Genomic DNA, 14,448 nt, shown 5'->3' on the forward strand with positions numbered 1-14,448 from the left:
CCACGAGACTTGGGTAAGCCCAACACGAAGTCCATTATGACCATTTCCCAGGGCATGTCTGCCACCGGTAGAGGGTAAAGTAACCCAGCAGACCGTTGCCGAGGAGACCGATTCCTGGTGCAGGAGACACACGTCTGAATATAGTCTCTGACGTCACGGGCCATATGCAGCCACCAGTATGTCTGCTCCAGGAGCTCAGATGTCCTCTTGGTCCCAAAATGTCCACCCACCCTGGACGAATGAGCCGAAGAGAGAACCTCCGGCCGCAATTTAGATGGAACAAAAGTCTTGCCAGGGGGCATAGACTCTAGCGAAACCGGGGCCACAGTCCTCAGGCTCTCTGGAGGGACAATTAACTGAGGCTCCTCTGATGATGATGATGTTGATGACACTACGGAGCGGGAGAGATCGTCGGCCCGAATGTTCTTCTCCCCAGAGAGAAAACGGAGGGTGAAATGGAACTGGGAGAAGAACAGAGACCATCTAGCCTGGCAGGAATTTAGCCGCTGGGCAGTTTGCAAATAAACTAAATTTTTGTGGTCAGTGTAAACTTGGAAGCGATAGCGAGCCCTCTCAAGGAGGTGTCTCCTTTCAGAAAAGGCCAATTTCATGGCTAGCAACTCCCTGTCCCCAATGAAATAGTTCCTCTCTGCCAGTGAGAAGTTCTTGGAAAAGAAGAAGCAAGGATGCTTCCGACCTTGAGCATTCTTTTGGAACAGGACTGCTCCAGCAACGACGGACAAGGCATCCACGTCTAAAATAAATGGCTTATCCACATTGGGGCGATGTAAAATGGGAGCTCTAGCGAAGTGAGAATTGATGGAGAGGAAGGCCTTGGAGACCTCCTCTGACCACAATTTTGGATTCATTCCCTTCTTGGTGAGGGCAACCAAGGGAGCTACCAAAGTCGAGAAGTGCGGGATGAATTGGCGGTAGTAGTTAATAAATCCCATAAAGCGCTGCACCGCTTTGAGGGAGTGAGGCTCCTGCCAATCCATCACCACCTGTAGTTTGGCAGGATCGATGGCCAACCCCTGGGCCAAGATGATATAGCCCAGCAAAGGCAAGGACTCCTGCTCAAACACACACTTCTCCAACTTGGCATAAGAGGGAGTTTGCCCGTTGGAGATGAAAGACTTTGCCAAACCTCCCTCCGGTGGGAGCCTATATATGTTTTTAAACAGTTTTTTTTGGATTTTTCATTATATTAGTTGGAAAGGTTGAGGGAAAGAGAGGGGGAGGGAAAGAGAGGGAGGAGGGGGAAAAGAGGAGACTGGGGAAGAAAGGGAAAAAGAGGGGGATAAAAACTAGAAAACCAGAATAACATTTTCAAATAGACCTATTTGGTCAAAATAACAGTCCAATCATTTAATCATACAGAAGGATCAGCCGGTCCGGAATTGGTCGTTCCACACTTTCCATTTCTTGAGGTATCTCTCGATACCGTTGTTACTGATAGCTGATCTCCTCTCAGTATTGCTATGTTGGTGTATTTTTTCGAGTACATCGACAAAACTGGGAGAGTCCTGTTTCTTCCACCATTGCGCTATTTCATTCTTTATTACCAAAAAAAGTGTATAATTATGTACTTTGTTTTGGGGGGTTTTCCACCCAAGTCCAGAGAGAGCAAAGCTCTCTGTGGAGTAATAAGGAAGTCTTCTTCAAATGACTTTATATGCCTTGAGGCTTCAGCCCATAGGGTTTTAAATTTAGGACATCCCCGAAACAAATAATACAAGTTTCCAATTTGAGTACATCCCCTCCAACACAACGGGGAATGTTCCTTATTTATGTGCGAGAGCCTTGATGGAGTATAATACCACCTGGATAATATCTTGAAATAAGATTCTTGCAAAGAGGCAGATATGCTAGACGAGTAAGTGGATCTGGTAGCGATGTCCCATTGCTCTGTAGAAAGGCTTACCTGAAGTTCCGATTGCCATCTCTTCATGTAGGGATTTTTACGATTAATGTTATCATTATTGAGACATCTGTATATGCTATTTAGACACCACCTAATTTTTTGTGTTACATAGTAACAAAGTCAGATTCTCGACATTCAATGAGTAGCCTTTCAGTAGTTTATGGACGCCTTCCTTGATTAAGAGAAAGGGGATCAGTTCTGATGCAGGTAGCTTATATTTTTGCTTGATCTTACTGAATGTCAGAAGCTTTGATTCATTGAAGATGTTATGGGGGGGATGCATTTCCATATTGGGTTCGGATTTTGTGAGGTATTTAAGGCAAATTTGGCCAAGACCGGACAATGGTCTGACACAGATTTTTTAATATTTCAATTTTTTTAATTTGTTTAGCGTAAAGACGTTGGTAATAATAAGATCTATTCGTGATGATGTCATGTGGACGTCAGAATAGTGAGTGAATTCAACGGAGGATGTGTTGAGGCATCTGATGATGTTGTAATGTTCATTCTGGATTAACCAGTTCCTGAGTGTGGGGGGGGCCTTGTGGCGAACCAACGATGAGGAATCCAACTGGTCATCGGGTACGATATTAAAATCTCCTGCCCAAATGGTGTCTCCAGATCTGACTTTCTCAACCTTTTTATTTAGTCTATTCAGAAATGAGATGGTTTTTTTTGGTGCATATACATTAACCAGTGTACAAAGTCTGTCATTTATCTTACATATGAGGATGTGGAACCATCCAAGTTCATCCGAAACCTTTTATGAGCTTAAATGGGACATCGCTAATTACCAGGGTCACCACCCCTGCCTTACTGGATGAATATAGGGATCTGAAAGTGTGTGCGTATTTCTTGTGTTGAAGGTTTGGGCACCTATCCTTTGCGAGCTTCACCTCCTGCAGACAGACGACATTGGCGCGTAAACGGATTAATTCTCTCCGTATATAAGATCTTTTATTTGGACTATTAAGTCCTCTCACATTGTATGTTAGGACTTACATGTAACTTCTGCAGGAACAAGCAGATAAATATAATTAACAAAACAGTACGAACAGATCAATAATGAATTTTGACCTAATAATTGCAGTCAAATACTAACTGCAGTTTCTCCTGGAGGACTTAATATAAGATTAAGTCTCAACTAGAACAGGGGGAAAAAAAAGAAAGTTTATGGCATAGATCTAGTCAAGACTACATAAGTATCGAGGCAGGTCTTGTTTTGTTTCCTCAGTCTTTGTCTCTATAGTCGAGCTCCTCTTCTAGGAATTTAATAAATCTGACACCCTCTTGAGGAGTAAGGATTGGATTATCTTTACCTTTATTGCGAACTATTATTTTAGTGGCGAAGCCCCACTTGTATAAAATCCGATATTCTCTCAATTTGGTCGTAACATCTTTAAATGCCTTTCTGGAGTCAATCGTAGCTTTAGAGGAGTCAGCAAATATTTTTACATCTTTGAAAGGATCAGGAAGGGATCCTTTCTCTCGGGCACTCCTAAGAACCCTATCCTTTGTTTCAAAAAAATGCACCTTCATAATTGTGTCTCTAGGTTTATCTGGGGCTACTCCTCTGGGTTTTGGGAGGTGGTGAATACGATCCAATTTAAGATCTAGCTCCGAAAGGTTCGGAACCAGTTTTTTGAAGAGATCCTTAGTATAGTTTGGGAGTTCCCCTTGTGGAACGGACTCAGAAAATCCACTTATTTTGAGATTCTTCCTCCTGCTTCTGTCTTCCAGATCAGTCACTTTATTTTTGAGCAGGAGAAACTCCGATTGGAGGCAGAAATTTTGTTTGGTAAAGAAGGAATTATCTCTCAATTTTTTTGAGGCCATTCTCAATTTTTTCCATTTTTTTATTAATATTGGCACAAGTTTCTTTAATAATTTTGTTCTGTTGTTCAAATCCCAGTTTAACTGATTCGTTAAAGGATATAAATAGGTTAGCAAGGAAATCTTCTTTGACAACTGTATTAGAGCCTACAAAGGCTTTTAGGTCTGGAGAAGAAAAAGGGATATCAGTATTTTGTGCCGTTTCTGTATGAGGCTTTTTTGCTATTTGTCTATTGGGACTCAGATTGGGGGAATAATCCTCCGATTGGTCATCTGAGTCACTGTTAAGGAGATCTGTCTTTTTTCCCACATAATCTGTTCCTCTTCTTTTATGTGAAATAGAGGTGTCAATGTTGTCACCTATGGGCTTGTTTAGTTTTAGCGTTCTGGCAGTACCCTTATTGTTTTCTTTGAGAGGAAATGAGGAGATGGGTAATTTTGAAGGAGGGGTACCCTTATTGGACCCCTCCTTCGAAACTTTACTATTTAATGGGGTATGTTTAGTTAGTCTTTGATCTTGAGCTCCTGGTTTCAAAGGGGATCTGCTTCTGCCTGGGCTTAGTAGATCGGGCAGATCTTCTATAGACTTGGTCTGTCTAATTTGGAAGGATCTCAAATTATTTTCTCGTTTTGATGTACTCATTTTGTGACTGGATAATATGACCGGAGTTTAAATAGTTAGCAACAATTTAGAGTTCAAGGCAATGTTATGTTGATAGGGTATATTAACTATCCTATTACACTGTCTACCACACAGCTATAGGTACCTAAGAGTTAAATACATAAAATTTAAATTCTGTTGAGAAAATGATTATATACAGCTATTCTTAAACCGAGGGCTAAGGCAATTATATGATGAACAAATGACAACAACTTGCATATACGCTACTATAAAACAAATAAGAAGTTCTCTTCCAGGAGAATAATTCTTTTCCCCTACATCCTAGGGGGGTGACAGGTATTCCTAATGACTCTCTTTGAGTGTCCCACTTCAGTTTCTTCTGGTTCCTTTTTAGGCGTAATCAGGCAGACCAAATCTACATTTAAACCTTTAATGTATAGATTGGATGTGTCTCCAATAGAGCTTCTTATATTCAATAGAGGCAGATATAGAAGGACCCCTTATTAAGAGTTAACAAAACTGCAAATGAAAGTCAGGGAAGTCTCTCCTTCAGACGATATCCTTTTGCAGGTCTCAAGCCAGCCTCAAGCTGATTTATAACACCGCAAAATCCTATGTTGCTTGAAAGTACTTGAACTTTGTATAATTCCATAGGGTATCTCTATAAGAACCAGGACCCCTAGGAACTTCCATGAAATAAGCAGCAGAGAGGCCACAGATAGCCTTTTTGCTGAGGAGCTATTTAAGCATGCAGGGGAAGGATCTCTGTCCAGCAACCAGAGACCACCGACTCTTTCCTTGCTTTAAAACTGGTAATATCCGTGATTTCTCTATAAGGCAGGGTTTTCTGAAGAGTTTAGGGGTTATTAACATTCACCCCTGACCAGCACTGGCCTAAAATTCGGCTCTTAGAGCTATTCAAAGCTTCAATACCTGCGGCGTCGCGCTGGATCCCTCCGCCGGTTACTGATTCAAAAGAGTCCCAGTGGCGTTCCTTCTGCAACGTCTAGTTGCGATCAGCCGGTTATGTTCTCAGAAGAGTCCTGGTGGCATCTCAGTAGCGTCACCGATTTGTGATCCTAAGTTGCGATCGCGGCTTGAACAGAGAAGCAGCAAAGATCTCGGAGGTTACAAATTGACCCCAAATACATAGAGGGATGCTGGCATACCTTATTATCTTCTCTGCTTTGTCCGCAGGTCCTATTTATTTCCTCTGTTTTGTCCGATGATCCATTGAGGCAAGGAAGTTAGGCATCGGATCCTCTTGAGGCCTGCTTCTCTAGGCAATATGCCTCTGCCAACAGGCTCCCTCCTAGGCCTGAGTTCTGAGGCGAGGAAACTACAGATTTCTTTTGTTTATTTTCCCAAAATTGGAATCAAAGGTGACCGGATTGGTCACAAGGCATTCCTATATTAGTGGGAAGCTAAAAGGTTGGCTTCCAGTTGCTTTTAAGTCGCTTTCTGTGTAGTGTTCACTGGAGATCTATACTCCTGCTGCCTACATTACAGGAGTCCAAGGCCACGCCCCCAGGAGTCTATATCTGGAGAGTAGATGAGGATATCATCCAGATATACTACAACCGAGGTGGTGAGCATATCCTGGAAGATGTCATTCACAACATCTTGGAAGATGACAGGAGCATTACAGAGCCCGAAGGGCATCACCAGGTAATCATAATGCCCGTCGCTGGTGTTAAAGGCTGTCTTCCATTCGTCTCCCTCAGCACCCCGCAGACCTATCAAAAAGCTCAGATATCAGGAGCAGCGGGTACTTGTTCTTAACTGTGATGGCGTTAAGACCTCTGTAATCAATGCATGGCCGTAGTTCTCCGTTTTTCTTCTGCACAAAGAAAAACCCCGCCCCTGCAGGTGACGCTGACTTCCTAATAAAGCCCCTTGTCAGATTGTCCCGGATGTACTGAGACATAGCCTCTGACTCCAGGAGAGGAAGAGGATAAACTCGACCCCGAGGAGGCTCAGCGCCAGTCAAGCGGTCAATAGGGCAGTCAAAGGGGCGATGAGGCATAAGGGTCTCCACTGCCCTCTTGGAGAACACATCCGCATAGGGCCAATAGTGCTTGGGAAGAGGGGAAAGATCTGCAGGTACCTCAGTAGTAGCAAACTGAATGCACTCCCTCTGACATCTACCTACACCAGATTTACTCCATCCCAGAATTCTCCCTGAGGACCACTCTATATGAGGGGAGTGATCTCCTGATGGGGAAGACATGGATAAAGTAAAAGGGACGGTCTGATGGGTTATCTGCGATGGTAGTGTCAACCCATTTATCACCAAAATGGTCACTGGCTTGGCGAGCATAACTAGTGGAATTGCGTGCCGTCGGGTGAAGGTAGAAGACATGAAGTTGCCCTCTGCCCTGGAATCCACGCAAAGCTCTACCATATGGGTGGATTGACCAATGTTAACTGTCCCCTTAAATGTATGTTTAGAAGAAGGCGCCGCTGCGTCTAGTGAACCAGCTCAAAAGGACACTAAACGAGGACGTTCCTCCAAACGCCGAGAACATCTGGAGGTGAGATGTCCTGACTGCCAGCAGATGTAACAAACCATGAGAGCACGAGCGGTCTGGGACTTAGAACCCACTCGCGACACCTCCATGGCCTCATGTGATTCGGACGCCTGGCCAGGAGATTCCAGTGGTTCGGCGAAGGAGGGAGCCAGCCGAAACCTCCGCTTACACTGGGCTCGCTCCAAACCCCCGTTCACTAAAACGAAAGTCGATGTGAGTGTAAACTGCTATAAGCTCCTCCAGTGTGGTGGGAATCTCCCTGGTGGCCAGGGCATCCTTCACATGATCAGCCAGTCCCCTCCAAAAAAACAGAATGAGGACTTTATCCGGCCACTCCAATTCAGATGCTAGGGTCCGGAAGTGGACGGCAAAATGGCTGACCATCGACGTACACTGTGTCGATGCCAGCAGTTGGAGAGTTGTATCGTGGGTGACCCGAGGTCCCAAAAAGACCTGTTTCAGCGTGTTCAGAAACTGCGGAGCACTCTGAACCACACGATCATTGCGCTCCCACAACGGTGTGGCCCACTCCAATGCCTTGTCCGACAAGAGGGATATTATGAATCCCACCTTGGCCTGCTCTGAAGGAAAACGTGCTGTCAGGAGCTCAAGGTGTATTGCACACTGGCTCACGAATCCTCTACAAGACTAGCTATCGCGAGAAAACTTATCTGGCAGCGGGATGGGGGATAATGCCGGAACAGGGATGGCAGTGGACAACGCAGCTGCAGCCACGCTAGCGGCCTGAGCAGCAACTGTGGTAACATCCACAGCTGTAGTTGTGCACTCAAGAGCCACCAACCTACCCTCCAGCTGCTGGATGTACCGCTGCAGTCGCTATTCATCCGCCATAACTAGTCAGGCCCTGGCGCTAATATAATATTAAGTACACAAACTAAGATAACCAGAGTGTAATGACCCTAATGGCCACCGGGGGGAAAACTACAACTGAAATCACCACAGTGCAATGACCCTAATTGCCACCGGGGGGCAAAACCACCTTTGGCACACAGCCAAGTGGAAATAAAAAGGTTACTTTGTGCATTTACTCTCTCAGATCCAACCTGGATCGTGACAGTACCCTTCCCTTAATAAGGGGCCTCTGGACCCTCAAGACCACAAGTCATCAGGGAACCACCTACAGTGGAGATGCCTATGGTGTTGGACCCGGTTGGAGGAAAAGATGCACGCAGGTGATAAGCTCTGTTGCTAGGAGCGTACGCAACAGAGCAAAGCTAAGTGGTGTTTCCCCTGTTTTGTCACTTTTCCTTATGTGTGTTTAGTGCAGTGGTGGGATTAGTTTCCGCACCGACCAATTCCGTAGTGAGGGTTTAGGTGCTGGGCGAGCTAGGGTTAAAAGGTATCCTGATCGTCGCCCGGTGCGTAACCGCCCTAGGGAATGTTAGGAGTGTAGAGACACTGACTCAGGGGAGTGCAGGAGGTCTCCACGTCCCTATTCCCTATCGCAGGGCCACCATTGTTATTGTTACCCAGGTTTTCCCTTTCCCTTTGTCTTATTGTATTAGTTACCGGCCTGCGGGTCGCGTCACATAGGACAATCACACGTGCCGCGTCCTGTTGTATCAGTTACCAGCCGGCTGCCCGTGTCACTCAGGACGGGGCACGTGACACTGCCACCACCAGAGGGAGCCCAGAAAGAGAACTCATAACTCCTCTGTCAGCACACCCAGCTCCCTCACTATAAACCAGAGGCAGACCAGAAAATGTGTTCACAACAGTGAGCACTGGTGTATAGACACAGGACTCTACCTCTGAGACACAGGGTTAGAGTCCGTCTAGTCACACTAGTGCTCAGCACCACAACAGTGGTGCCAAAAAGAATCAAATTAAGTAAACAAAAGTGCACTATGTGCAAACAGCACTGCTCTTGTGGACACCACTAACCACCCGGATCAAAGGAGGAGAGCGCTAGACTAGCGCACAGCGTCGCACTGGCGGATGCAGTGGCTTAATCTGGTACTGAAGGAGCCCAGCTCTGGACTGCACCATATGGCGCTGAGTGAGGTGCTGAGATATTGAAGCACTGTGGTGCAGACCAAGCCACTAGTAGGCACTGACTCTCACCAGATACATGCACTCACACAATGTACAATAAGAGTCTATACTAGCTCATGGCCGAACAGCCATGTGGCTCTTTTATAGCGACGTCCTTCGGGGACCTTCCCAGTAGTGGATCAATCCGAGCAGGAACGGGACCTGCGCATGTGACCTCTGGCCTCCAATGAGAGGTCGTCCCACCGGCATGCTCAGTACCCAAAAGACAGGACTTAGTCCCAGAAGTGTCTACTTGCTGCTGACTCAAGGATGGAGTTATAGCAAAGCCAGAAAAAGCAACAAGATGCCTAGCATCAGCCTGGCAAGACGTCTGGACTGAAGTCTTTGCTGAGCATGAATCTGCGACTGCAGAGGACATAGCTCAAGATTCCCCCTGTGCAGTGGGCAAAATTTGTTGCTTAAAGGGAAGGTGCCACAATTTTATATAGTTTGCAAAAAAATAGTAAGTTACAAAACATGTTGTTAAAGCAAATGTTGTACTAACCAGGATTTATGGTTTGTTTGTAATAATGTTTTCATGTAGCCACTGGGCGCTGACATCTTGATTTGCAGATCTGTGGAGGACTCATACAGTCTGCAAATATGGCCGTCCCTGCACATAGGAAACTGCGGTCAGCTTCCGACCCCACATTGCAGCCTCAGTAGCAGAGAACTGGGCACCCCCTGTGGGCTGCACCATTCACTGCTGTAGGTGTGGCTGGGCGCCATTTTACTGTAGCCCACTGCTATCTGCTGAGCTCCACTTACCCTCTATCACAGGACCACTTGTGGCATAACGGGTCCTGTGTTGTGAGGAGAGGCTGAAGATATGGAGAAGGTGGTCAGCAGAGGAGAGAAGCGCTCACTGGAGCCGGAGGATGGAGAGTGGTGAGTGCGGGTGACTTTCATCTATGCTCCTCTGTCCTGCTTACTCCAGGCTCAGCCCTGTGCTTCCTGCTCCAGCGTCCTCCTGCTCTGTCTCCGCCTCCTCACTCACAGCCCCAGTGATCTCCGGTAATCTGACACCTTTGCTTTTATGGCTGTCTGAGGAGGACAGTGACTTATACAGCCCATAGTCTTGTGTATGGGGGGCTGGAAGTTTCACCAGTGTGGGCATATCTGTAATACTGTATGCTGAGCCATGTATCTAATCCTCTCCTGTGTGATACTGCCTGCTGAGCCGTGTATCTAATCCTCTCCTGTGTGATACTGCCTGCTGAGCCGTGTATCTAATCCTATCCTGTGTGATACTGACTGCTGAGCCGTGCATCTAATCCTCTTCTGTGTGATACAGCCTGCTGAGCCGTGTATCTAATCCTCTTCTGTGTGATACTGACTGCTGAGCTGTGTATCTAATCCTATCCTGTGTGATACTGACTGCTGAGCCGTGTATCTAATCCTCTTCTGTGTGATACTGACTGCTGAGCTGTGTATCTAATCCTATCCTGTGTGATACTGACTGCTGAGCCGTGTATCTAATCCTCTTCTGTGTGATACTGACTGCTGAGCCGTGCATCTAATCCTATCCTGTGTGATGCTGCCTGCTGAGCCGTGTATCTAATCTTATCCCGTGTGATACTGCTCTCCTGAAATACTCTGTGCTGCTGTCACCCTGCTCCCAGAATCCTTGCTGCCTGCCATCCTCGGTGACCGAAGACCCCATTCCTCTCCTCAGATCCCGTCCTGGCGATGTGTGAAACCGAGGGGACAGGGGCCTGATGTATGGTGGAAGGAGCAGGGCGACAGCAGCACAGAGTATTTCAGGAGAGCAGTGTGCTGGTCTGTGGGGGGCGCCCTGTTCGGTGCCAGGGATTGTACAAAGAGCGCTGTGTTTTATTCACATGGATGGACCGTCTGCTTGTCTGCTCCATAGAAATCCAGGAAACATTTCTGCTGATTGATGGCCTGTTCTGATCCAGACTTTACATGCAAAGACAGTCAGTAACTTTGCAAGCCCCATCAAAATGGCTGCTCACTGTGTCTATAGATGTCATAGGTTTTTGTGCCAGATTTCAGTAGCTGCTCCCCCTAGTGTTAACAAGTGGAAATGCCAAACTTTTTAAAATTATTTTTCATATTTTGCAAAATTAAAAACAAACGATAATATTTTTTAAGAAAATGTAAACATTAATTCTTTACATTTTTTCAATTGCTGAAAAAAAATTTTTTGGATGGCACCTTCCCTTTAACAGAGGGTATCTTGGTTTTCTCTAATTGTGGCAGTTTTTATGGCATTCTTTACATGACTGTTCCTCTGCCCTTCAGGGTATGTTATCTCCAGGATCTTTGACCCCCTGCTGCCTTGTGTCTCTGGCTCTCTATTAGCATTTACTTTGTTCTGTTTCTTTTGTTCCAAATTAACATTTTCCATTTTTATAATTCTAATTCTTATTTCTGATAATTTTAAGTTCTAGCAGTGTGTTGAGGCTGAGGATGGTCCTACCTGAAGGTTCTTGCTGTCTTCTGGATGTCAGACCTGGTGCTGCCTGGAGGTTGCTGTCTGTCCTCCAGGAGATTCTTGTTTTGTCCCTTAAAGCTTATTTTTCCTCCTTTTTCATAAAAATCTTTAGTTCGGCTCGTCCTGCTCACTTCTGTATTCCACGGGGATGAATTTTTTCAAGTTGTGTCCTAAAGTTTCCTCATTACAAGGTGTAAAGTGATGAAAATTCAGGAGCTCATGTTCAGTGCTGCTTACTCCTGGAATGGTGGGCGGGTACATTATACTAATTTCAGTAGTTATACTATATTGAAATTGATTTCACTTTGTCTGCCACTAATTTTTGGAAATGTGTAGACTCCTTGTTGGGTCTCCTTCATGTCTGTTGCCTGTAGCAGTAGGCCTCTGAGACCGGCAATCCTCCACCTCCTTTGAGTTAATTGCTCATGTTATTATCCTTACATTTTTCTGACAATAGTAGTCTATGAAACTGATTTTGTGCCATCTGGGAGTGGATGAGCATAAAAGCAGGTTGAGCTGTTGCATGAGGTATCGGGGCTCCCAGGACAGCAGGCCTACACATACCTCACCCACCTCGTAGATGATCATAATCCCAACCAAACACTGAAATATTCGCTCATCTCCAGTCTCCACACTCTGTAATGTCTGATATTATTTGTACATGCACCACTGAATTATAAAGAGCTGTGAATTTTATTGGTGCCATATAAATAAAATCATTATTTTCATGTTTGCTTATTTCAATCACTTTCTCCTTTACATACTGGATGAATAAAGAACCAATATTGATGTTTCCATATGTAACAGATAACTTTACATGGGGAATCTTTCCTTTCTCTAATGACTCCACAGAACATGAGATGATGGTGTAGAAGGTGTGCTGTGCTTACTAAGATTACTGATTTATCACACATATTACAGATATTATTAGAGAATAATTATTCAATCACATTACAACACTTGTACTAAAGAAATGCAGAGAGTGTCCAGTACCTGAGGGTATCCGTATAATCCAAGGATTTGTGCTGCTGCCATAGTGGGAGCTGAGGACTGATCACCAACGACACCAACCAGCCGACCACGGCCCATAGAAGAGTAATTCGGTATTATCCCACCCGGGCCAGACAGAAAATGTAACACATGTCGTGCTGCCAGTCGTCCATCAGAGCACGAGTCATAAAGATGATATCCCAGAGTAATATTGGGCAAAATGTCAGGATTCTTGTTGATATTATCGATGGCAAAAAGAAAAATCAGATAAGATAATATTCTTTGAAAGCTGTCCCTATAAAAGAAGAAAAAAAATCTTTATATATATATATATATATATATATATATATATATTTATTATGTGGTGTGACGGGTGGTCGCATGGTGAATGGGAGGTATATGTCACATGGATGGATGCTCCCTGCAATGGAACCCAGAGTATTTTGTTGTTAGTGTACATGAGCACTAATGTGCCTTTTGGTGCACTGGGTCTGGGTTGCGGGTAGCTATGTGAGACGGGAGGGTCTGGCTATCCATATTGCCATTTAGAGAGGATGCGGACTGTACCCCATTTTGCCTGAAGATATGTGTATGTTCTGGACCTGTGGTGAGGCCCTGACCATGTGACCAGCTCATGTGATCCATACCTCACCTATGGGTGTGGTTACAGGGCTATGTAATTGAGGTGTTTAGCAGATGTGAGAGAGTGTGAGGGAGTCTGTCAGAGTGTGGATAGCCTTCCATGTATCCAGGTGGGACACTACAGAGTGGTCTGTGTTCTAAAGAAGGAGAAGCCTTCCTGTGTCTGCAGCTGCAGATAGAGCTCTGCTATGGACATTGCCCTGACCTGTGTGTGCACAGGACCTGAGGGCACGAAGCCCAGCTAAGGACTGTTTTTGTGTTGCAGTAAGTCTGTTTGCCTTTTGTTCATGCTTCAATGGTTTATGGAGAAAATAAACCAAATGGACTCGTTTTAACCCTGCGTGTGCCAGTGTTTACCTCCAAGACCTGCAAAGTGAGTAAACCCCGTCAACAGACAATGTGGAATGTTACAATTGGTGGAGCATGCTCTGAGCCAGGAGAGCGTATGGTCTGACAGCCGTGTAATGCTGATCGGGGTCAGAAAGAGACTGTATTGGTTATTTGTGGGATACCACTGAGTAGAAGAGGCGTCCGGGAACCTGTGTGGCTGTCACCAACAGGGAGCAGACAGGCGTCTGTGGTATGCTGACCGGGGTCAGGGAAAGACTATATGAGAAGTTGCTAAAGGGTGCCTCTTTAGATAAGAGGTACCCGGGAACCTGTGTTGTCAACACCAGCAGGTAACGGACAGGAATCCATGTTGTACTGACCAGGGTCAGTGAGAAACTGTGTATGTGTGTTTTATTTTTCCTTTTTTCTCTTTTTCTCTGTAAGACCTGAAGGCGATTGCTGTGGCTCAGAGGGGTCATGAAGGTTTTTCCAAGATGGCTTGTGGTGGCTGGGCAGGGCCACGATGGTGACAAGCAACTGGTTGTAACTCGGCGGGGTTACAAAGCTTGCAGTGGATCGGCGGGTACACGAAGTCTGTGGTAGCGGGAGCTGCAGTTGCATGTTGCAGCAAGAGGTTCTGCAGCAGCAGGAGCTGCAGTAGCAGCGGCCTATGAGCGGCATCTGGAAGTGCCAGTGGTTTGTGAATGCAACAGGATCAGTGGCTGTGCCAGTAGGAGCTGGTGATGTATCGTAGGAGGACAGTGTGAACCAGGTCACACAAACTATTAAAAGGCCAGTACAAGCCCAGAAAGTCCTAATTGTACTGTGGTACTGTTGGGGCAGATAGACTGCTGTGTACAGACCTCTAGAGGGGACATGGGGAAACCCTGAAAGGGGGTGGTGACCCAAACAGGGGTGGTGGCCCAAAAGGGGTGGAGAAAACAAGGGGAACAGCTACCTTAGATCTAGTCCTTATAAACAGGGAGGAAATGGTTGAGGAGGTAAAAGTGGCTGGGACCCTAGGAGGTAGCGACCATGCTATTTTAGAATTTTGGATAACTAG

The 14,448-nt window shown here is 45.7% G+C and overlaps 1 protein-coding gene across 1 annotated transcript in view; it reads right to left on the bottom strand.

The window, feature by feature from the left end:
- The window catches only part of LOC141078144 (vomeronasal type-2 receptor 26-like), a 102,880-nt gene extending 89,895 nt beyond the window's left edge, over positions 1-12,985 (bottom strand). Inside the window, exons 1-2 of the mRNA XM_073564974.1 lie at positions 12,981-12,985; positions 12,417-12,708 (exon numbers count right to left, since the gene is read on the bottom strand). Coding sequence (XP_073421075.1) covers positions 12,417-12,708; positions 12,981-12,985 — 297 coding nt within the window. The remainder of the gene's footprint in view (positions 1-12,416; positions 12,709-12,980) is intronic.
- Positions 12,986-14,448: the final 1,463 nt, after the last annotated feature.

This window comes from Dendrobates tinctorius, unplaced genomic scaffold (assembly GCF_039654945.1).
Source record: "Dendrobates tinctorius isolate UK_male_01 unplaced genomic scaffold, ASM3965494v1 ptg000512l, whole genome shotgun sequence".
NCBI classification, from domain to species: domain Eukaryota; kingdom Metazoa; phylum Chordata; class Amphibia; order Anura; family Dendrobatidae; genus Dendrobates; species Dendrobates tinctorius.